This window comes from Lates calcarifer, linkage group LG5, assembly GCF_001640805.2.
Source record: "Lates calcarifer isolate ASB-BC8 linkage group LG5, TLL_Latcal_v3, whole genome shotgun sequence".
In the NCBI taxonomy this organism is placed as follows: Eukaryota; Metazoa; Chordata; class Actinopteri; family Centropomidae; genus Lates; species Lates calcarifer.
Window position 1 is genome coordinate 7,268,583 of NC_066837.1, and position 24,046 is coordinate 7,292,628.

A 24,046-nucleotide genomic window follows, 5' to 3' on the forward strand; every position below is an offset into this window, starting at 1 on the left:
GAGGGTGAGTAGAGCAAGATTTTTAAAAAATGAATAAATAAATGAGGAAGCATAAGGATGTTAATGGCAGTTTCTCTCTCATTCACTAAAATAGCCACATGGACATAGTTAGGTAAACTAAAGACACATAGAGAAGTTATTTATCAGAGGAAAAAGCTTTTTTATGTACCTGGTTGAAAAGAGACCTTAAACCTGTCCCACCTTCTACTTTGTTCCAGAGGACTACACTTTTAGACTAAATAATTGATTCTTACTGCAAAGTGATGTACATTATGGTGCATACTGTTCATAATTGAAAAGATCACTAGTGTGATTTTAATGCTTGTGGTATTTATGGCTGACATTTCAAAAATATAGCCATAGGATGTCATAATTTCAACTGCTGTGCTCTGCAGAAATTACCCTCTTAACAAATGTATCCCTCATTAAGAGCTGTAATGGTTTTATGTGCAGTGATGATAAGTGGATATGGTTCTTTTCCAGCAGCACTGGCACCTTTTTTTTTGAGCTGCATACCTTATAATGTATCTCCCCATACCATATATTCACAGGTAGTTTCTTTAGTTTAGGAATTTAAAAAATATATACATTTTCAAATGACAACTTTTCAGTGGTTTGATGTTTTTTATTGGGCAATAACTGATCATAAAACTGTGTATGCTTTTTAACATTTATGTTGTTCGTATAATGTTCTTTTGCTAGTCTCATTTTTTGGGCATTTCTATATTTAAAAAATCATTTGTCAAAGCCACCAAGAAAAGTGACCAATAATAAACCAGCTATATGGTTTATCCATGTGCAGCATGTTTTGTGGGCGCTTTTAAAGCCCTAGGTTGCCATGGTGATTTGTCTACTTGTTTTGTTTTAGGCCAGGCACTCATCTCTATTTTTGTTTCTTTTTGCATCCTGCAGATACCTCCATCACATCACATCTCCTCCCCAAATGTAAATGGCTCATTGAACAACCACCAAGAGCAAAGCAATCGACTGAGTCCAGAGGGTACATGCTCTTTCATTTCCTTTCCTATTCCTTGTCCTCTTTCTTTTCCTTTTCCTTCCTCCTTCCCCTTCCCTTACTTCCCTTACCCAGGAAAGCAGTAAAGTTAGCCCTGTGCTCAGGATAAATGTGAAATCTTCCACTGCTTTGTGAGCAAATACTGAACTAAGTTATTTTAGGACTGTGTGTGTATTTGCGTGTATGGATATAATATTGCTGTTCAGTTCAGTCCTTGTAACTGCTGCAGGAGGAATAGTAGAGATCACCTTGCATGTTTGTGCCAGCGAGTGTGTTATTCTGTTGCACAGCATGTGGTCCCTTAATTCAGTCTGAGAACTGGTTGAGTTCCCGCTAAAGCTCCCTTGTTTTTGTTGAACAGCAGGGTTTGTCTGTTCCCTGTTCTAATCTTCATCTCTACTCAGCAGTTAATGGCAACCGCTACCTGCCTGCCACCACCATTTTGGAAAAATACAAAGTCGGGAAGGTCATCGGAGATGGCAACTTCGCTGTGGTCAAAGACTGTATGGAGAGGTGGGTGAAATACATCCAGTCAGACTGGAAATGTTTAATGCACAGTTGGCAGCTATCTACAGCGATGGCACAGCAGTGGGCCTTGTTGCACTACTTAATGAGACAAGTGGCACGTGCAATAACTGCTCCATCAGGGTGTTTAAGTCCTGATGACAGGCATTGTGGTGACGGAAATATCTCATGGATTAAACCCAGCGGTGAATTCACTTCATTAGCCTTTTAATCTCTGAGTCAACACACTGCCCAGGCAGACAGGGGAGATGATGATGAGAGGAGGCCTGTCAAGTGTGTGCTGTCATAATCTGATCCACCTTACTGGAAAGTACCTAAGGATACCCTGTGAGGCCCGGTTCACGTGTTGAACATATTTCCCTCCTCATAAAACATTTACAAAGCCAATTTCTGAATGTGTACATAACAAACTAAGCTAAGTAGACTTTGTGTGCATTTAGTTGAATCTTAATGCCTTGAATGAAAACTGTGAAGTTTACTTGAAAGCTACATATACTGTTTCCAAAGGTCAAGAATGAAATTCCTTACTCAGATGTTTTGACTATTTTAAAATCTCCATTGTTTATGATCGCTATCCATACATTCACTAACATTAGCGGGTGGTCCTCTCCTCCTCTTCCCTGTCCTTTGCTGGTGCATTGCTCCATTTCTTTATCAGTGAAATAGTGTGAAACTGTTGGCAGGAATGTTCACTGCATCACTTGCTTGGTCAAGCCAGTACAGGTGCCTGGTGGCAAAGCACAAGAGACAAACAAAACAGGGACTTGCTCTTCAAAACATAGTGACACTAAAGGTCAGAAAATCCACAGAGTCCCTCTGTATCTTATAGTATGTGTATTTTGCAAAAAGGAACTAACAAGTGACTTACAACCCCCTGAAAATCTTGTTTTTCTGCTGGCCTCCAGTGGTTTAAACTGTCATCTTGCTGCACTGATATAGGCTGTGTCAATACACTGTGGTATCACTGTTGGCTGTAGTTACAGGTGTAACAGAGTATACTTGACTGAGCAGTAATACTGGGTGTTGTCTGAGATGGAGCAAACTTGAAACTTTCAGCCAGAGATGGCATCCAAACACTGTTCTTCAGCCTGGTGTTAAATTGCTCTTCAAGTATGCATTCTCAGATTCTTGTTGAGCCTGCCTGCATCTGCACTGCATCTCTGTTCACTGTATAAACTTGGCTCACACAGCTAACATACCTTTTCCAATAACTTGGAAAGGAGCACACTGTAACTGAGCACACTAGGCTCTCTAGTGAGTGCTTGATTTGAACTACAGGCAGTGTTTTTTTTATTTTTTTTATTAGCGCTAATTGCACTGTTTCTGTTCAGGTCCACAGGAAAAGAGTTTGCACTGAAGATCATCGACAAAGCCAAGTGCAGTGGAAAGGTTTCACTCTCTTCTCACCATCTCCTTCTCCCATTTCCTCTCTCTTCTTTCTGTGCCTTGCCTTCAGACCTGCACACACACACACATACATACACACTCACATAATGTAAGGAAGCAGTCATATGTTAGTTCCTCTGTGCATTATTAACACCCACATACAGAACAGTATTGCCTGTTTGTCTCTGATCCTCTTATCCCTCATGGTTAGATTAGGTTGGTAATGTTTTATTTATCACCTAACTCAAATTATCTTCACACTTTCACATGCACACAATGACACACTCTGAATCACACACCCTTGACACCCATTCAAATTCAATCAACAATGCAGCTTCTTTTTATGAGCAATTGCACAGTGTAAATCCTGTGTTCTGGACTATACAGTAACATACTCACTTGGATTATTTGTGTGGGTCTTCCAGGAACACCTCATCGAAAATGAGGTGGCAGTGCTGCGGAAGGTGAAACACCCCAACATCATCATGCTGATTGAGGAGGTGGACACTCCCTCTGAACTCTACCTGGTTATGGAGCTTGTCAAGGTACAGTAAAAGGTTAACTCTGTCAGTATCAGTGTACACTCCTCATTTCTGTGCGTGCTTTGGTATGTAATCAGTGTGGTTACTGTTGCACAGGGAGGGGATTTGTTTGATGCCATCACCTCCTCTGCCAAATACACAGAGAGAGACGCCAGCATCATGGTCTACAACCTTGCGGGAGCTCTGAAGTACCTGCACAGCATGAACATCGTCCACAGAGATATTAAGCCAGAGAACCTGCTGGTATGCACTGACACACACACAATATTTATTTTCTCTACAAGTCCCAACTGCTCAGTGGGCTTCATCTGAGCATGTGCTCCATTCTAGGTGTTTGAGTACCCAGATGGCACCAAGTCACTGAAGCTTGGGGACTTTGGCCTGGCCACAGTAGTCGAGGGACCCCTGTATACCGTATGTGGCACTCCTACATATGTGGCTCCAGAAATCATCGCAGAGTCAGGGTAAGCTTGATGTTTTGGCTGAATGTTTGGGTTTCAGTACTGAGATCTTTTAGTTTTCATCAGGGAAGGTGCCCATTATAGAGAAACACATATGTTTTCACTGATCTGTGTGTTGGTTAAATGGAAACATCTGTTCTTTGTACAGCAGCAGAGTAGAAATGTGGGTCTACAGCAGTGCTGTGTTGTAATCAGCTGTATGGAGATTAAAAGATGAATGGTATTTAGTGTGTAAGCATGCTGAGTGAAGCAACACAAACCGTGTATCTGTGTCAGCATAAATGATTCATTTACTTATACATCATTATGGTAGATTGAAACTTTGTCTTTTTAAAATATCATTCTGTTGTTTTATGTCCAGTCAGTCATCTACTGTAATTGTAAACTGGATGATGATGGTTTGCTGTAAGATACTCAGTTACATTTAATCATTCACTGTACTTTTCTGCTTCCCTGTCTCTCTTCTCTTTTCACTCAGCTATGGTCTGAAGGTGGATATCTGGGCTGCAGGTGTCATCACCTACATCCTCCTGTGTGGCTTTCCACCATTTAGAAGGTACTGAGTTCATCAACGTAAAGGGATTTGACCAAAATTACCATGATCCATGTTTAATCAGTAGCACTTCACAGTTGTTATGATACCTGTATAATGAAAGGTGAGGTTACAGGTGCTATCATGCAACTATCACAATGTAGATGTATTGCATGTGTGCCAAATAGCACATAATTTTTTTTGTTTCCTGTCTGTCTGTCTGTCTGTCTGCCTGCCTGTCTGTGTTTATCTGTTGATGTAGTGAGAGTAACTTGCAAGAGGACCTGTTTGATCAGATACTTTTGGGGCGACTGGACTTTCCCAGTCCTTACTGGGACAACATCACCGACTCAGCTAAGGTTGGGACCACTGACACACACACACACACACACACACACACACACACACCCTCCCAGACACTCCCATTCATTTCTTTGGAGGGTTATCTTAATCAAAATATGGTCTAACCCTAACCCTAACCATTATCTAACTCCAGGTAGAACAGAAACCCATTTACCATTAACTAAATACAGTGACAGTCTAGATCTAGAACGTTATACACACACGCACCATGTGAATCTGCTCTATTAATGACTGCTGTCTGCTAAAGGACAGACACCCCTCCAACCCTTTAAATTAATGTCATGTATTAAAGTGACAGCCCACGCTCAGCATGCAAGACCAAACTGCTAATTAAACCCACTGCTATTACAGTGGCCTGTCACTGAAGACAAGTGCACAGTTATAGACACCACAGCATGAAACAACTTGCAGTTATGAAGCAGTGCAGGTGTAAATTTAAGAGAGGATATTACTTTGCAAATACGTGTGAAAGCATGAACTCTCTAGTCTATGGTTTTCAATATCCTCTTGAAATGAGTGCTAGTACTAATGAGTGGTAGCACATAGTATTGCAGGGCATGGCGATATAGTTGAAATCATTAGCAAAATATTAAAACCAATAGTTTTTCCAATATTAGTGTTTAGTATAAGTCTATGTAAATGCACTTATGCGATGAAAGTTAGCTACTAGCTGCTAAACATAGTGGAACATGTAGCAGCTAAAGAACCAAATATTTCCATCTTTAGTTTTTGAAGATGTAAAGAGAGTTAAAAGGAGTGAATATTGTCACTATATTCATCAGGTAGACACAAGCAGAACTCCAAATATAGAAATGTTGTAATGTTTTTTTTTTTTTTGGAAAGATGAATGCAGCTTTAAACTAATGTTTTAATACATCAGTCTGTGTTCATGTGTTACTTTAAACAAAACTCTTCTGTGGAACAACAACATCAATGACCAATTGTTTCGTTTTCAGTTGAAGTTTACTTGAAATGGTTCATTTGCATAAGAGAATTATGTGCATCAATAGTACAGTATGATCATTTGTTCACAATACAATTCCTTTGTTCTAAACTGTTGAGTGTTTTATTCCAGGAGCTGATTGGAAAGATGCTGCAGGTCAATGTTGAGGCTCGATACACAGCACAAGATGTCCTCTCCCACCCATGGGTCACGGTATTGTTTAACACTGAGTATATTTGCATGTACAGTATTGTGCAAAAGTTTAGGCACTTAAGATGTTTTAATTAATAACATAGGTAAGATGGTTCAAATGATCTTTAGCTAGGATGATCACTGAGTGATGGACAAGCCTGCTCACCAACCCCAGTGAAATCACTGGATAACAGTGAAGAGGTGGAGCCTAGATGTGATGATGAAATAAGGCTGATTGACAAAAGTATTCATATAGGTACCTGGGTTAACTGGTGCAGTTTCAAAGGCAAAGGTTGGTCTGCACTTTATATGACAGTAATTGAAAACTAAAAACTACTCTTAGCATTGATTCTAAAAGCATCGTCATCATACTTTTGGTACCTTAAATGTTACGTACTGTATGTGTGAACCAACTTCAAGTGTGGTGAAACTTTCACTGTACATTTTACATGTTTGTGTTTATGTAGGACGATGCAGTCATAGAGAACAATATGAAGATGGAGGTGACAGGTAAACTAAAGACGCACTTTAACACTGCGCCAAAGCACAACAACACCACAGCTGGTGTGTCTGTCATCATGGTAAGCGCCCAAAAACATTCACAACCAAATATATAATTTAGAAAATATTTTTGTCCCATTTTCTGAGATTTACTGCAGTACTTTTTTGATAGTAATCTACAGTGGCCCTAAAGATCAAAACACAACAGCATTTCCGAAAACCCTACATTTCACAAAATTTCATTAATAAGTGTAGCCACCAGCCAGTATCTTAGTTTAATGTCTGTAAACTTTGAATTATATCAACACTGCCAGTTATCAGCAGTGGTGTTTTCAGTTCACTTTAGTAAAAGTACAAATATAGCAATTTAGTAAGTAAAAATCCTACTTCAGTAAAATTCACTAGATAAATCTGAGGGGGTTGTGAGATAATTAATGGGAGAGAAAAGAAGAAAAAAACATGCATTATTTGTTGTCAGAATCACGTCCACCTTATCCAACTATGATCCAAGATACTGGCTAATGGCTACACTCACTAATACAATCCATTTACCTTGTTGATCTTGTAATACCAGTGGTATCCTTTGGCTCTGGGTTCTTGACTGAGTCTTGGAGACTCAGCACAGCCTCTGCACCCTTTGTCTATCTTTGTTGATTATCTTGGACTTCATCTTCTTCCTTCATTTTCAGCCTAAAGAGAACAACAAAATTGCAATTAAGCCCTTGTTGCAATAAGTCTGTGTTGCCCCCACAAATCACAGATTTAAGAAAGAAAGGATGGTTTTAATCTGAAAGAATATACTATATAGTACTATAGAATAGAATATAACTATCAGCATTCAAGTATCTATATGTTCAACAAGACTGTGTTGTGCTAAATACAATATTCCATAAAATTACAATTAAACAACTACCATTGACTGTCCATAGACCTTACATCAAGATTTTAAAAAAATAACATCTTCAATCCCAGAGGAATTGTGTTAGCATTAGTGATGGTTGTGTCCACAAGTATGCCATTACCTGAGTTATAGTTATTATATAGTTATATCACATTAACTTTGGAAGCCATTTTTTTAACTTAATTTTTTGGTCAGCTATCTTGCATTTTCCTCCTCACTAACAACAACCTTTGGTACTTGATAAAAGCTTCTTGTGATTTCCTAGGTCTGATTGGTTTGAGCAACAGTAAAACAATGCAAAGCATTTTGAGAGCTTGTGATGGCTCTTCCCATGTAAGGAATCACTTCCTGCCTTACAACTACATTTTTCTGAGTTCATACACAAACAAACTATTGACTCTGTCCCAAACACAAACTAGAAGTGTTGTCTCACCCGTTCCATTTTTTTTTTTTTGTTTTGTGAAATGTTGTGTTATCTTCTGTTGTGATCTTTTGACCCTCAGGGCCACTGCAATAATCTTATGAGTTTTGCAAGGTCATGTTGTTTCACTGACCTCTTAAATCTCTAATATTGACATGGTTTTAAGTAGTCACTAACAAGGTGCATGCAGCGGCTGCAGGCATTTTTCCAAACGTTTATAGCATAACAGCGACTGTGTGACCCAAATTAAGAGGCCTGAGCTTTTTCTTATGCACTTTATATGAATCTTAGGCCCAGTTAATCACTGAGATAGAATATCTGGCCTCAATCATCGTTGAAGAGCACACTAAATACAAGTTATAAGCAACTTATGCTGCTGTAAACATGTGAGACAAGATTTTAGAGATGGAATGATGGAAAAACAGAACAGTGAAGAAGTCATTCCTCTAGTAGCCACATCCTTCCATCCTGTTTCAAGCCCCATGTGCATCATTTCCTGTTGTACAGTTTGACTTCCTCCACTCTTCATCTCATCAGGTCACACCACCCATCAGCCTAGCACACTCTCTTCAGTCTGTCTGAACTTAAAGGGAAGGGAAAAAGGGTGGAAGGGGAAGTTTATTTGATTAGAAATTTAATTTGATCCCCCTCTTTACTGCAAAGAGCCTCATTTTGTTATAAATTTCATTTGACAGTTTGAGGTGTAAACATGGGCCCTGGCCTCGGCCCCTCCTCCTCCTCTCCATCCACTTCCTCCTCCCTCCTCCTCACCCCTCCCTCACTCCCAACCCAGGACCACAGGGGACGCCTGGAGCTGAAAGCCGGGTACACGCTTTACCCCCCACCCCACTCTCGCTGCCTCCCTTCTTCCTTTCCAGCCATCGCCCTTCCCTTCACTGTCTTCCCTCCATCAATAACAACTCCTACCCCCCCCACTACTCCCCCTTCCTCTCTTCCTTTCCTTCCTGTTTCTTTCCCAGGCCCCCTGCTCCTCTTCTCTGGCCACCAGCTGCAGTGACTGCTCTCAATAACTAACTGATGTAGACCTCAATAACACTCTCCCAGCACGTGCTCTGTCCTGGTTTTACCCGTGCCTCACTCCATAATTCTCATTCTCACTCTTTCACTCACACATCATTCCTTTTGTGTCAATCAAATGTTTATGGGATGTGAAAATATTTGTCTGTGTTTTGAAGGATGTGTTTGTTTACTCACATCGTCATTTAGGTTATTTAGCATGTTTACGGTGCCAGTGCAAGCTAGTGCAAGAGCAGTGTCATTTGCCTCCCTCTCTGCCATTATTGTTTGTTAGTGATCTCATTCAATATAGCTTCCAACTCTCTGTAGGTCAACAAATCTGTAATTGGTTTCTCAACACTTGTAATATTTTAATGGTACTCTGGTGGCACCTTGTGGAGAAAACTGAGAACTGTGCTCATATCGTTCTATAGTTTAAATTTGCAGAGATGGATGCAAACCAGTGTGGCTTTCTTGCCTTGGATACAAGATTCCTCAGCACATTTTAAATTATAAGGATGGCAGCCTTCTACATTTTTCCTGCTGTCAACAAATCCAATGAAAAGACCAAAATCTACAATTTTTAAGGCCGTCTCAATATTTTTTTCTCACTTCCCAACCCTGTCTACGACATGTTCAATAGTTCCCACTGAAGACAAATATTTAAAAATAGGTCATAGTCATTTGAATAAATAATGCAATTCTTGAGAACTATTTTCAGCCCTGGATTAACATGCATTTGGTACTGAGTATTTATGGCAGCAGAATGGTTTGTGTGGGATAAACATCAGTGCCTATGTTCCTGGAAATTACATGTCACCCAGTGCAACAGTGTAGCCCACTAATGTGTTTTTAGTAGTTTTTGGACAAGAGAGGCACTGTAACATAAGTATAAGCTATAGGGCTTTGCTGAACAGCAGTTAAGTGTTAGATTTGGTCTTTTCATGGGATTTATTGATTTTTAGAACATATATTGACCTACTGTTATGACATTTTCTATGACATAATATACTATGATATTTTTTATGACATACTATACGATGACCTAATTTTAGTTTTAGCTGGTTAGTTTTAGCCTGAGGTTGTTTGGTTTTATCCTGGAGATGATCAGTTTTAACCTGAGAAAGTTCACCTTTAGCCTGAGTACATTTAGTTTTAGCCTGAGTTCTGGCCTAGCAGGAAGCAGTTCAGTTTTAGTCCAAGAAGATTTAATTTTACCCTATGGAGGTTCTAGCCTGAGGACAATCAGTTTTAGTGAGGGGTGGTTTAATGTCAGCTAAAGGCATTTCAGTTTTAGTCTGAGATTATTAGGTTTTAGTGAGAGGTGGTTTGGTTTTAGAGAGATGTGGTTCCATTTTAGCCAGAGGATGTTCAGTTTTAGCCAGAGAAGGGTTTTCTTTAGTCACGGGAGGTTCAATTTTAGCCAGAGGTGGTTTGATTTTAGCCTGAATATGATCAGTTTTTTACAACATACTATACTATGGCATGAGAATTTTCAATTTTAGCCTGAAAAGGTTTTTATGACATACTATACTACAGCATTTTTTAGGACATATTCACATGAAATTGACTTAGACTAAGGCCTAAAGCCTTATAATGGTAGGTAAAACCCTGAATAAGAAAGATATAGAATAATGCCAGCCTTATCTTTTAAAACGCTTACAATCAAAAGCGCATTTAATCCTACTTTACCACTGCATTTTATTGACAGTTATTCAAATATAGCTTAACACTCACTGACACATGTCTCTGCCTGAAACAATCACTTGTAGAAAGTCTTAGTTTGTTCCAGCTTAGTCTTCTCAAATACAAAGAGTCACTTAATTTGGAATATGTTTTGATCTGAAATAAGAGATTAGCACTGAGCTGGAACAACAACTTGTCCACTTGCCGTCATGCTTGTTGTGTTGACTTAATTTTGTGAAGCTGTGAGTAAGACTAGTCTCTGTCCCTTTTTTGCTTCTCCCCCGTCTCCCTGCATTACGTCCCTCTGAATTAGCTCCAAGGCAATGGTATGTACTAACACTTAACGCTATGCCTCGTCTGTTCTGCTGCTGAGATTCAGCACAAGGGCAAATGAGGAACGTTGACATGTACTTGTTTTCTATTCCACATAAGACAAGAACACATCATGGGCTTTGCTCAGGACAAAAACACCACCTATGCATTTGTTTAATGAAAAAGTAAAAGTTTACTTTCTCATTTGCCCTTTCTCTGCACTTAGAGTAGCACTTGATATGATTTATCTTCTTGTGGAGTCAGTTCACTGTGCAAACCATACCGTCTTTTTAAATCATCTCTCAGTTAATTTATGTCCATTAACATTAGACAGTTTCATTGTGTATGTTTTTCATTCATATAAATCAAAAACCAACTGAATCAGTCGTCAGTGATTGAAGAGTTTGTATATCTGCAAACATTCAACTGATCAGTTATTCACTGGACAACTTTAGGCTATAAGAGGTTTTCTGTTGTCAGTGTAGATTGACCCACAGTATCTCTTTCTCTCTCCTATTTGGTGTAATTTGAATTTCAGATGAACGAAGGTATCAAGCCAATGATCTGTCTGTCTATTTTGTCAGAACACAGCTCTAGATAAGGAGACCTTACAACTCACCATCCATCGTTGTCCAGGCCCAGAAACTGTGCCGTGTTCAACTTTGTCAGCTTGCAAGAAAGTCCCATCTGACCTTCCAATCAAACCAGCCTCACCAACAAAGTCAGGACCAGCTTCTCCAACCAAACAAGCACCGTGCACCAAAGTACCAAAACCTGCCAAGCTGGCATCACCCTCCAAGACTATGGGGATCGCTGTGCCTGATGCTACATCCACCTCCAATTCTCAACCCCCGAGTGAAAATGACCCGTTAACAGCTAACCTTCACTTCCCTCCCTATACTCCTGTAAGTTCTCTTCAGTTCTCCCCTTCACCCTCCGTTGAAACTTTCCCCATCACCTCTTTGCCAGTTTCATCCCCTCCTGAAATAAGAACATCACCTACATCACCCTCTGCTGCTCCAGAGGTTCACACACCCTCTGGCCCTCCTGGTCTTTTCACCTGCACAACTCCCTCTACACCTGTCTCCTGTCCTTCCCCATCATCTCCAACCAAACCAGCTGCTCTTTCTCCTTCTTCTCCCACCAAAGAAGCAACACCCCAGTCTTCGTCTCCCTCAAAACAAGCTTCCCCCTCCCCTATCTCCCCCATCAAACCTGTTGTATTTTTCCCTCTCGCTTCCCCAACCAAACAAGAACCTTCCTCCCCATCTCCCATCCATCCAACCCTGTTTCCTTCTCCACCTTCTACACCTCCCAGATCCACAACCCCGCCCTCTCCAGCTGACCCTCCCTCTCCCAGCTGTCTTCCTGCTGAAGAGCTTACAGAGAAGGTTTAATAGTCTGGGCTCATTTCACCCCCCAACTCCCCATCTTTCCATTATATATCATTAGACATGGGATGAGAAGAGTAAACATCCACCCTGAGTATTTCCAGTAGCTGTAAACTGAGCCAGTGACTGCTGTGTCCACATTGTTTCTCTCATTCTTATCCCATTCATTTTTTTTTTAGATGGAGGATACAAGGCATTTTCTAAGAGTTTGTTGATTGTATATATAGGTTTGTATTTATTAATGAAGGTAATGGAGAAAGGGAATGAATTGAATATCACTGTTCTGAGTGGTTGTCTTTGGAAGTCATGCATTACAGTATCACATTAATGTGAATTCTTTCCTTTATTTATTATCCCATTTTGACTGCCTGTGGCTCTTTTGTAAATAGATCTTCATTACACACAAACATCCCAATGTAACATCCTTTTGCTTTAGCAGAGAGACAGTATGTCCATAATACAACTATTTCAGCATAACAGATGTCTGAACTTGCTAGCCTAGCTACCTGTAGTGTTATATCTCACTAAGCTAACTATAACCACTCTCAGTATTTTCTCTGGCAACAGTCATCCTGATGATAACCACAGATCTACACACGTGAAGTGCTACTACACAATATAATGTACAGGGAGTGGACAAAATAAAGGTAATACCTGCCAAAGTATCAAGAAGCAAATAACAAGTAAGGCAGTGCTTTGCCTCTTTAGCTCCACTTGGAACTGTTCATATTTAAATTTAAAACAAACAAAAGATCATTTTCTGTTCCCATCTCTTTTGCTTTGTGACCCTCAGAAAGTCTGTGCATTTTGATAATTTTGACCAAATATTCAGATTGTTTTATTTAAATACTTTTAGGGGCCTGGATATATAAAATGTCCATTAGCTCAAAAGCAAAAACGGAAAAAAAAAATTGAGAAATTAAACACAACTACATGTAGCAGGAATTGGTTTTATCTGCTTCCTATCGTGGTAATTATTTCCCAAATTTCAGATTTATCTTGTGACCCTTTAAGGGAGCACTGACCCCCTGGTTGGGAACCACTGCTCTTGTGGTATCAAGCCATGCCGATAGCTTTAGGTTCATTTGCAGACTTTTATGAGATATCATTAAGAATTTTATTTGTGGTGTTCACAGTGTGTCAATCCAGAAACATTATCCCCAAAACTCTGAACAGTTCACAGAAAATGAATATATACCAGAAGTATTTTGCACTTAAGATATAGCTCCTGTGTAAGCGATGTCTGTGAATTATCCAGAGTAACTGCCTGGAACATTGTTTCTGTGAGATGTGGATGTTTAATATTTTACTTTTTAACGCTCTGAGCACCACAAACAAAATTCCACACAGCGTCATGGTATCAAGGCAGACAGAGAAATTTCATAACCATGTCAAATAAAACCAATATAATTCATAAAAGTCCATCTGGTAGATAATTTTGTCCACCCCCTGTAACTGACACTGGCACATTCATTCACACACTGACTGTATGTATTGTTTGGTGTGAACTAGTTGTACATAGTGTGAAGAACCTTAGCTGTCCACCTGAAACTTGAAGGTTTGTTTTTGCCTGTGTGTGTCTGAGCAGTTATGATCCTCAGTGTCATAACTGCAGTATATAACATTAAACACTGTAGATCCAACAGACATGAAACCAAACTGTAGGCCTGTTTCTCAAGAACTGTACATTTCAAAGCTGAACTGCTTAGAACTACTTTAGAAGTACTCAAACAAGATGCACATTCTGGTTTTAGTTGAGTGCCAGTTAAGATAATTCCCAATGACAATGCTTTGCCATTGGCTGCATGAAACTAACAGTGTTCCTTCAAAATATTCAGTCAGTGGTTTTGGATATGTTGGATTTACACAGTAAGAATGAATGTGTTGTCAAGGTAACAGGTTTGTGCCTCACCACTGGGTAACAGCTCATAGCTTGACGATGCCTTTATCAAAACCAGCTTGGCTAAGAAAAGGGATCCCAAATCGTGCATCCTAAATTAATTTATAAGTGATTTGTTTTGTCCTTGTTTGTACCTGTTTTAGACTCCACAGCATTTATCCCAGCTGGTGTTAGTAGGGCTAAATCCTCCTGTGGCTCAACATGCCTCGTTACCTCTTCAGGACGCTCAGCTGCATGAATACTCCTTTCCCATTTTCACCACCTCCCTGTAAGACAAAGCCTGTCACACGTACACACAGTCAAATTGGTCATTTAGCTCCTCTTATGTATATGTAGTTAGAGTTTCATATGCTTTGTCATAGCAGTTTGTAAAGGGAAATTTGTATGAAAAGACAGTTTTAAAACAGGTAGATCAACTGTGTCAAACTGGAGTAATGGTTTTTATTAGGCATAGAGTGGCTGCTTTTAATGTCCCACTATTTTGAAACAGCAGAGAGCAAAAAATAAAAATGCAATAAAGACTTGAAACAAATGCATTTGTGGTGAATATTTGTGTTTGTCATACCTGAAGTTGGCCACTAGAGGGTGCTACACAGTCTCCCAAGATTCCTAATGAAAGCGTCATTTAACACCAAGCACAATTCAAGTTATAAAATTCCATTTTATTGTCAGAACTCAACACACAAAACACTCCAAAATGATTGCAAAAATATTGGTTGATAGATAACAGCAGTTCTCGTATAGCACACCAAAGCTCAAACTACAAAGGAATGTTTCCTCAAAATCAAAAGATACAAGTGGACATATATTTTACCGAGGACCAAAGGAATATGTCTCATTGCCATTTTTAGTGCTGAATCACATCTTAACAAAATCACTCATCCTGTGATCTGGACTGCTGTGATGGAAAAAAAGAGAGAAAGAACCTCAGACTGAAATGCAACAAGTCCTTCCTTTCATTGCTCACCTCACTTTGCTGTTAGCTGCTTTGGAGATGGGACTCAAAGAGGACTTGAGATGTTAAGCTGGCTTGAGCACTAGGTATGATACGACATGATTTTATTTAGTGATAAAGTAGTAAAAATTATGACCTCATACCTTCACTCTTTCCATCAGTTTTGGTGAAAAAAATTATTTACTGTTTGCTTATTCAGTCATTTAGGAGAGAAACGTAAATATAAAAGAAGCATAATCCTTGACATGGTTTTCCTGACATCCTCCTCTATGTAAAGCTCATTTTCAAAATCACTGATATAGGGAAGTTTTATGTTTTTGATGTTTTAGGTATTAAATGATACTGTGTTAAGTCTGCGCTGATATGTTTTATATGACTAGTGAGCCGTGCACAGAAACGCAATCTCTTAGAAAGCACAGAGGTACAGAAGGAATGGAAATTTTAAATATGAAGGACTACATTTAAACAGTATGTATATAGATATTTATATATATATGTATATTCCCTCTTCATTTATCCTTCTGTCTGATACATTTATTATTTATTCAAACATATCTAACGGCTGTGTCGCCAAAATGGCAAAAAGCATGTTAAAAGTGAATGAAAGCTTAATAATTACTCCCCACATACACACCTACAGAATAACAAAAGAAAAATCACTCACCCTAAAGTACACAAATATTTGGATTTTTAAGTCAAGATTAAAGGTTTTCACTAGCTCCCCACAAGTCCCTCTTTTCTTTTCTGGAGGAGATGAAAATAGACTCTTACAGCTAAAAATAGATCTGTTTTTAACCGTACAGTAACATAACCCCCACCCTATGATTTGTATATGAAAATTTTCTATCTGATCTACAAAATATAGCAATGCCCTTTTTAAAAATAGTTTGATTCTTTTACTATAACAGGACAGATTTTTTTTCTTCTTCTTCTTTCAGTGAGATACATTCAGGATATCAGGATAGACAGAATAGTGCCTTTGATAAGAGTTCACACTTGCAACAGTCTGGATCTTCATCAGTGTCCAAATCAGTGTCAGTCAAGTTGTTGCTGTTTTCAGCTCAGTATCTGGTTTGGTACTCATGGTGCCACCTGTTGAAGTCGTTGTAGAAGAGCACGATGCTTCCAGATGCCATGCCAGTTATGATGCACCTTAGAGGAGTCAGGAGGGAACAGCATGACGCTTTGTTTGTATACTATCTTTTTTTTTTGTTTTAATTTGCTGTGAATTTATTTTTTTTTACCTGAGTATCTCTATATATTTCTACTTAAATACAAAGTACAGTTGTTCCCTCTGAAATGCAGTTAAGTGTATGTATTCAAGTGTTTATGCATTGTGCTTGTTACCTTTGGTCGTGTGACATGGCCATGGAACGGATTCCTGCATCACAGCCTGGGTAGGTGAACAGCTGCTTGAGGTTGTGGACCTGCCAGACAGATAATACGCCTCCATCTCCACCTGTCAGCAGATACTGGCCATCACGACTGAGAAGCATGGCCTGCCAAAGAGAAGAAAAGTGTTATTATCTATTGAAGGAGCCTGAGAATTCCCTTTTTAGTCTTTGCCTCTAACATGTCACTTTCATTACAGCTTTTACATTGTGTAATATTTCGGAATTGGTTTTCAGAGGGAGGTGCCTCCCTGTGACAACACTGCCTGATTTAATTGATCATCTGTTAACTGTCCTTCAGTGCCAAAAAGGGGGGGGCGGGGGGGGCAAGAGAGAGAAAGCATGGCAGCAAAGTTACTCAACCTGGAACCACAAGCATAAATTGTCTCCGAATAGGACTGGTGATCTGGGACCAGTTTATCTCTTATGTCAAAGTAAAGCTCATACTGCGAGGTCATGTGATCAACAAAAGATCCCAGGTCAGTGCTGCTATCCTTGGGGGCTTTCTGTACACAGACACTGACTTGCAACAAAGATGGCTTCCCACAGTGAGGCTCTGAGATTTACTCGTCTCATCTGCTTTTCCTGCAAACTGTAACAGCTGAATGGGTCCCCTGGGAATCAGACATACACAAATCAAGTCGTGTGTTGGAGTCCATTATGTGCACAGTGCATAGTGGAAGCTGAAACTTAAACAGTCAGGAGCATCAATCAGTAAGTAACCATAGCTGATGAAATGACGAAGCAGAATGTGAGTTCTAAAAGCAGCAAATGACACTAATTTAGAGCTTTTCTCATTTGTGGTTTTATGACACAGAGGTCGGCCGTCTTTCAGCTGCAGCCGCTTTGCAGTGATTCAGCAAGAGACACTTCAATCATCAGCAGCATGTGTATTGAATCAGGCTCATATTAAATGGGAAAATGAAACTTAAACTTCAGTTCTGAAGTTGGAACAAGTCATTTTCAGGAACTTGACTTGGTAGGGAAAACATAAATAACCCTTCAAGAGCTGTACACACTGGATTGGACACAGAAAAAGTGCAGCCTAAATTAGGCAAATGTTTTGTATAAAAAAAAATCTTTGTGGAATTTCCTACCACACTGAATTAAAAGAGATCTGTTTCTCATTCTCATGACGCACAAACTCGCATGCGAAGGCGCTCACACAGACAGACATGCACATGCAAAAAAGGCATACAATGATGCACACACATGCTGCATGCTGGCGGGAGGCCTCTAGAATCAACCCGGCCTAATTGCCACATCAGATCATCATCCAAGATGGCCGGGAATGGAGCATGACTGAGTGCAGCGCTGTTTTGATTTGTGTCGTGTGGGTCTGCGTTGTGTGTACAGTAATTGCCTTGTGTATCAACATTCAGAGTTAATCTGACAACAGCGATAAAGATAATGCTTCATTCAGCCAATTGTGATCAATGCACTTTAACTGAATTACAATGCATACGAGTACATGAAAAAAATGTGATTTATTATACCTACCAAAAAGAGGTACCTTTGATTGAAAAACAGTGAATTTAAAGCAGCATTAGCTGGTTTTGGGAGATTTGCGCACAGCAGATTAAGCCAGAACCATAACACTGACATAAAATCACAATTTACAGCAAACAGTTGCATATGTACACAACCAGCAGACTCAGAGCAATATCAGCATTTCTTTGAGGTCATGTTTTCACTACTTGATGAATATAAATCCAATATTCACTCAGCTTTTAGCTCCATTTATGAATATCTGTCTCTGATATGTTCACCAGCTACTCACTAACTTTCTCTACTGCTTGATGCTTGATGCCGGGCAGGTAGTACACACTGGGTTTAATAGATATTGAAAAAAAAACTGCCTGATGCGACTGAAAACAGAAAAGTAGTTTACCATAAAATCAAAACAATGAACTGAAAGAATGGTGATGAACTGGATGATAATTCTTTGTGGGCTTGTCACATGTTACACAAAGTCATTTAATCCATTGCTAATACAAAATATTTATTTGTGCTGTTTTAAATTTCACAAATTTTTAAAATAAGCAGGCATAGATGCCTCTTGGCAATATAATGCGTGAACAGATGCTGTATTGCACAATAACGGTAAAAAAAGACTATAGGAATTATTTACCAGTTACTGAGGTGTATTACTGTATTTTGTGTATCTACTAACAGAGTCCATGACCTTACTGCAGCCCAGCAGGAGGCAGGAGAGCTGGCAGACATGTCAGCCCAGCCAGGTAGGAGGCTGCAGACAGACATTATAAATCAGTCCTTTGCCACTGGGCGGTCAAACAAGATGGCCGATGGCTCTGTGGGAGCTAAGATGGCTACTGGGGCTCAGATGACTAAAAAATGACTGCAGCAGAAACACATGCACTTTTAATGCCCAGATTTCCTACTTCTTTCAGGGAACAGTGGGTGGATTCTGAGACCAGGGAAGGTAAAAAGTTTAATTTATGGTGCTGTTAATCCCCCCGTTACATGCACGCAGGCAGTGAAAAAACTGCTGGAATGGTTACACTGCCTGAGTTATACTAGTACTTAAAAGACTGTAATCCATTCAGTATGGCTCCTGTCACTCGATTCTGCTATTAGACTAGGAAGCCTGTCATCTAACCTCTGACTCCAGACCCTTATAAATTCACAGTGCATACATTCCCTCTCTTTCTCAGTTTTACTCTCTCCTTCTAAGTGGATACTGCAGGCCAGGACAAACAGTTATTTATCCTGGAGTCATACTGTGCTGAGGCTCCGAGGGCTAAGAAGATTGATTCTGGTATGTACATGAGTACACTAAATACTGCTGCAGTTTCAGACCAGTGGGGTGGAGCTAAAAAAAAAAAGGGGGGGGGGGGGGTGAGGCAGGAGGGGGGTTGAGAGTCTAACAGCCTCACTCCAAGATGTTAGGATTTTCCTAATGCCATTTGACATGGCTGGAATTTACAACAGCAGAGGAGAGCTGACAAGGCCGGCAGTGGCCTGCACTGTTCCCAAGTCACAGCCTCACATCTTTAGAGGGAACTCTGGGAAAAATATAAAGTATCTAAAACATCATTTGCTTCTCTTAAAGACACAATAAAGAGCTCCAAAACTTACAAACTAATCACCAGCTCCTCAGTACACTCAATCCATATTTGTCTGTGTGTTCATTAATCACATCCTATACAAGTTGTATATTGTGTTTATATTATATTTGTGGCTTCATGTAGGAGCAGGCTGGTTGGCAGGTTAGGGGCCTAGTGGATACAAGAGGTTTCTTAATAGGAAACAGGCGTGTGGCTGTCTGTCAGAGCTAGCTTACAATTCCCAGGCCAAAGCGGAAACAACAGGTCGGGAAACCAAAGGCAGTAGCCACTATCTCGTGTCACTCTAGCCACGAGGGAGGAAATGTGGGAAATGGGGAATGTGTTGTCCTGCGCTAGAGGGTAGTTAATGGTGCTGGTGTCCAGAGCTGACCACTTCTTTGGAATGTTCTTTACCACTGCTGCCGATGCAATTTAACCTGACAACAGGGCTCTGGATCAAAAGGATCTTTTTCCTCTGGTGTACACTCATGAAGGGGAATAAGAGAGATGTGAAGCCATAGCCTGCCCTAAGGCAAGCCGACCTTCACCTTACTCAGATCTCAAAACGTAAGAAAGGCTTTAATCAGTGAGAGGAGTTTCTACACTGATGTGGTGCAGACATACATGTGCAAATGCACTTTCACATGCATGCTCATGCGGCGCACATTTCCTCACCTTGATGCTGTCTTCTACCTCCATTTGTCCTAGTAGCTTGCCGTTGACACTGAAGAGACAAAACTGTCCCTTGTCGTAATAGATCAGGCAGTGTCCCTCTGTAGAGGACTGGATGAGGCGGGGATGCATGCAGCGCTCTGGTACCTCCAGGGTCCGCAGCAGGTCCCCATTCATGGAATGGATCAGACAAGGACCCTCTGCAAACAGGAAAACACAATAGTAGAAGTACTCCCTTTTATCAGGCAGACCTTTCAGGGCTGTGATACTCTTTGTTGTTAAGTGTAAATTTAAATTATGGACGTATTTCTACAGGCAAGTAGACAATCTTACCTTTGCAGCCGCTGATGACAAGACCCAGCTCAGCACACACACTCGCACATGTCACCTCACAGTCATGGCCTGTTAGGATGGCCCGTGGCGTGGTAAACTCTGCTAAGGAAACACAAACAAAACATACATGTATATTATCAAGAATATCATCACAAAAAAGTTTATAATCACTTTTCATCACTAGAGGGAGCACAAAGCAAAAGCGTACTCATAAATCCACTTTTTATTTTATTGCAGACTAATGAAATAAAATCAGAGAATAAATTAATGTAAATCTTTTAGTCATGTAAGATGTCACAACCAAGATCAACAACCAAGTGAAAACAAAAATTTACAATGATAAATAAAATTTTACACAAAAGCCAAAAGGTTTTTAATTTGTTCATCTCAGAGTGTATTGGTTTTATATTTTTTATACTTTTTTCTTATTGAAGCACATGTGTTGTTGCACAGGCTTTGAGCCTGTTATCCTGCACAGACATTTCTCCTCTCATTCACTCTCCCTCTCTAGCACTTGTCACCCACCGCCTCTCCCTATCTTTAAAACCTTCTCCCCATGACTGCCTTCACTGGATCCAGATGTTTCTGCATTAGTCAGAGAAGAAGCCAGAGGGAGTAAGAGTAAGTTTTGGTCCAAGTCATGAAGTTTGTGTGATTTTGTTTTGGTTTGAAGCTGTCAGGGCAAGCGACAAAACAAAATCGCCCTCTACTTCTTCGTCTATGTGCACATGTACACACAATCACACACAAACGCACACTTGTGTAGAGTTTAGACTTTTCTGCATTATTACATACATTACAGATAACAACAGTGATGGATGAAAGGTCGACAGATGCTGTCTCTAAACCTTTCATCCAACTCCAGCCTGAATACAGGAATTGTGGAGGTCAGCAGAGCTGTGTGTGTGTGTGTGTTTAGTGGCCAGTCATGAGGCAGCATCCCTGAACTGGAGGTTGGAGTTCATCAGGGGTTTATTGCTCAGGGAGGGGGCCATGTCTTTAGTGACTATCTTTTTCTGTTAGAGGTCAAGTTCATCTTAAAACGGGGAACACTGCAAAGACACTCAGCACACTGTTCACATTTAAATGCTTACAGACACTTTTCTACAAATATTTTGTACACCAATCTCAAGTGGTTCTAAAAAATGTAATTTAAGTTAGAACAGTTAATAGTTAAAGTTCATTTCTGATGGTAAAATGCTGCAGTATATTATACTTTTTGTGACATACAATAATAGTTTCAGTTATAGTTTAGAGTTTGTTAATGCAGTTTTTCTGCTTAATTCAATTATGTGACATAAACCTCGGTACAGGTTCACTAACAAGGCAGATACTTTTTTCACAAAAGCCATAGCTACTGTTAAGCCTTAATTAGATTAGCAGAAAGACTCTATACAGACCATACTGCTCACCGAGCCCTCTTGTAAAAAGGCAAACTAGAGGGCAAGCTAAATTCTACTTACATGTGAAGACAGCATCAGCACTGTTTCAAATTAATTTAAATATTACAGATTATACAGGGATACTTACATCAATACACTGATTGTGATTTTTTAATAAAAGGCATTCAAATAACCCATGTTCAAATTGGAATGGGATATTTATACTAGTACTTAATAATCACTGAATAACTACAAAGATGGATAACAAAACAAACAAAAAGCGTGGAATTACTGGGACTTGCTGACTTCATCTGTTTTCATACTAGTTTTAACTCCTTACATCGAGCTGTCCTGCCTTACTTTGAAAATACACACCAACAGCACAAACACTAGACAAACCAGGTCGGCAAAGCTAACTTAGGCCCTACAAGCCCGTGGATTTAAACATGATGTTGGATGTTGTTCAGAAAACATCAATAATGCTGATATATTGGTGTATCAGTTAACCTTCTGAGCCTCTACCTGCCATTTGGTTTGAATTAGGACTTGCATCTGATTTCAGTCTTATACCTCTATATGACTTAAGCTGGGACACAGAGGAGGGTATCAGTTGTAAAAGGTGTGTGTGTGTGCACATGTGTAGGGTTGGGTACTAAAAGCCACAACTATTTTGGATTGTGTTTCACGTTGATAAAATTGCCAGACTTATTTATTTCTCTTTTTTTTAGTGGCAGAGAGTAATGTACAAAGTATACAGGAAGCCATTTAGCAAGTGTGTAATATAACTGGGAACACTTGAATATTAAAATGTATTTGAAAAGTCAATTTTTGACATTTGTCAATAAATGTTAAATCATTTATGCCCTATGTTGCTCAAAGATGTCAGAAGCCTAACCTGAATGAAATCAATAAAGGATTAGAGGATTCAAATTTGATATTATACTGACTCAAAAGTGTTACTGAACCACAAGCCTACATATGAATGTGTGTATATGTTTCAGATAAATACACAATTAAATTTTGTACACTAGTATATGTTCTATTCACACAATTTACAACAAAACTATTGTAGGTATTTGCAAATATTGCTGGTCGCTTTAACAACTAAAGAAAAGTGTTCATCAACATCACGGCTAAGCTGCTATGTTCGCTTTGACCAGCAGATGGCAGTGGTGTCTGTGAAAACATGCTTTCAAGTGTGTATAGGTCAGCGTGTACATGTGTGTATCAGCCATTCAGAGGCATTTGTGTCAAGCTTATGAAGTGTGTGGGATATTCACAGAGCATTATGCATGAAAAGGAATGTGTGTGTCTTGTGTGTGTGTGTGTGTGTGTGTGTGTGTGTGTGTGAGAACGTATGTGCTCCCATGCAAGTGTACGTGGAGACTAAGCTTGAAAGTGCTTCATTTTTTGGAAGAGGAATAAAGAAAAGTCTGCTGTCTGTATGCATTTTGTGAGTATATGTGAGTGTGTGTGCGTGCGTGTATGTGCGTGTGTGTACAGCACAGCTTCATGTCTGAGGGAGCCTCCTGTGGTCTGGGGCAATGGAGCATCACATTGTGGCGGTGAGGGGCTGGGATGACGACTGCTTTGTCTGCTCCTCAAGCTACAGCGTAGTAACTGCACTGAGCCAACTGAGGTTAGACTGACACACACATGCTTACAAGAACATGTACAAAACATGTTTGGGTACGCACACATAGAACCACTTTAGGCATTTGATAATTCCATAAATCAATCAAAAGACAGTTTGTTCTTAGAAAATGTGTAGTTAAATCCTTACACAGACAATTGCGTTATTAAAGTCTGTTAATCTAGTGTCAGTTAAAACAACAACTTGTAAATTTTGACAGTGATTAAAATAAGGCTCTGAAATAGGGACAGTGTTGCTGAAATATCAGCTAGTAAAATAAAATATATGAGGTATATCCTTCACTCTTAAGTGCTCCTGCTTGTTATACTATATACTATGTTCTCTATTGAGTGAAATAAAATTCTCAAAAAATAGAAATAAATACAAAAGAAGAACAGAGAATGAAAATGTAGTTTATGTTCATCTCTATTTTTCAACACAAAAAAGTTTTCATCCTTTTGTTTGGAAATCCCTGTGAATTAACTTGTGGGAATAAGAAAACATTTTTCTGGATTTCAACATCC

General features: G+C 39.6%; 2 protein-coding genes across 7 annotated transcripts in view; one reads left to right on the forward strand and one right to left on the reverse strand.

Moving 5' to 3' along the window:
- Positions 1-14,624, forward strand: part of dclk2a (doublecortin-like kinase 2a) — a 42,929-nt gene extending 28,305 nt beyond the window's left edge. For 4 of the 6 annotated variants that reach the window (XM_018690859.2, XM_051070531.1, XM_018690863.2 and 1 more), the window contains 11 exons: positions 913-1,000; positions 1,423-1,528; positions 2,872-2,929; positions 3,352-3,471; positions 3,565-3,711; positions 3,799-3,932; positions 4,408-4,485; positions 4,724-4,820; positions 5,900-5,980; positions 6,427-6,540; positions 11,382-14,624. In XM_018690859.2, coding sequence (XP_018546375.1) covers positions 913-1,000; positions 1,423-1,528; positions 2,872-2,929; positions 3,352-3,471; positions 3,565-3,711; positions 3,799-3,932; positions 4,408-4,485; positions 4,724-4,820; positions 5,900-5,980; positions 6,427-6,540; positions 11,382-12,194 — 1,836 coding nt within the window. In that variant the 3' untranslated portion in view covers positions 12,195-14,624. Of the gene's footprint in view, positions 1-912; positions 1,001-1,422; positions 1,529-2,871; positions 2,930-3,351; positions 3,472-3,564; positions 3,712-3,798; positions 3,933-4,407; positions 4,486-4,723; positions 4,821-5,899; positions 5,981-6,426; positions 6,541-8,477; positions 10,956-11,381 lie in introns of those variants that run through there. The other 2 variants (XR_007813218.1, XM_051070533.1) reach the window with 2 other exon arrangements.
- Positions 14,625-14,729: 105 nt separating this feature from the next.
- Positions 14,730-24,046, reverse strand: part of lrba (LPS responsive beige-like anchor protein) — a 177,479-nt gene continuing 168,162 nt past the window's right edge. The window contains 4 exon segments of the mRNA XM_051070266.1: positions 14,730-16,195; positions 16,391-16,542; positions 20,178-20,374; positions 20,508-20,609. Of these exon segments, the coding sequence (XP_050926223.1) occupies positions 16,105-16,195; positions 16,391-16,542; positions 20,178-20,374; positions 20,508-20,609 (542 nt within the window). The 3' untranslated portion in view covers positions 14,730-16,104.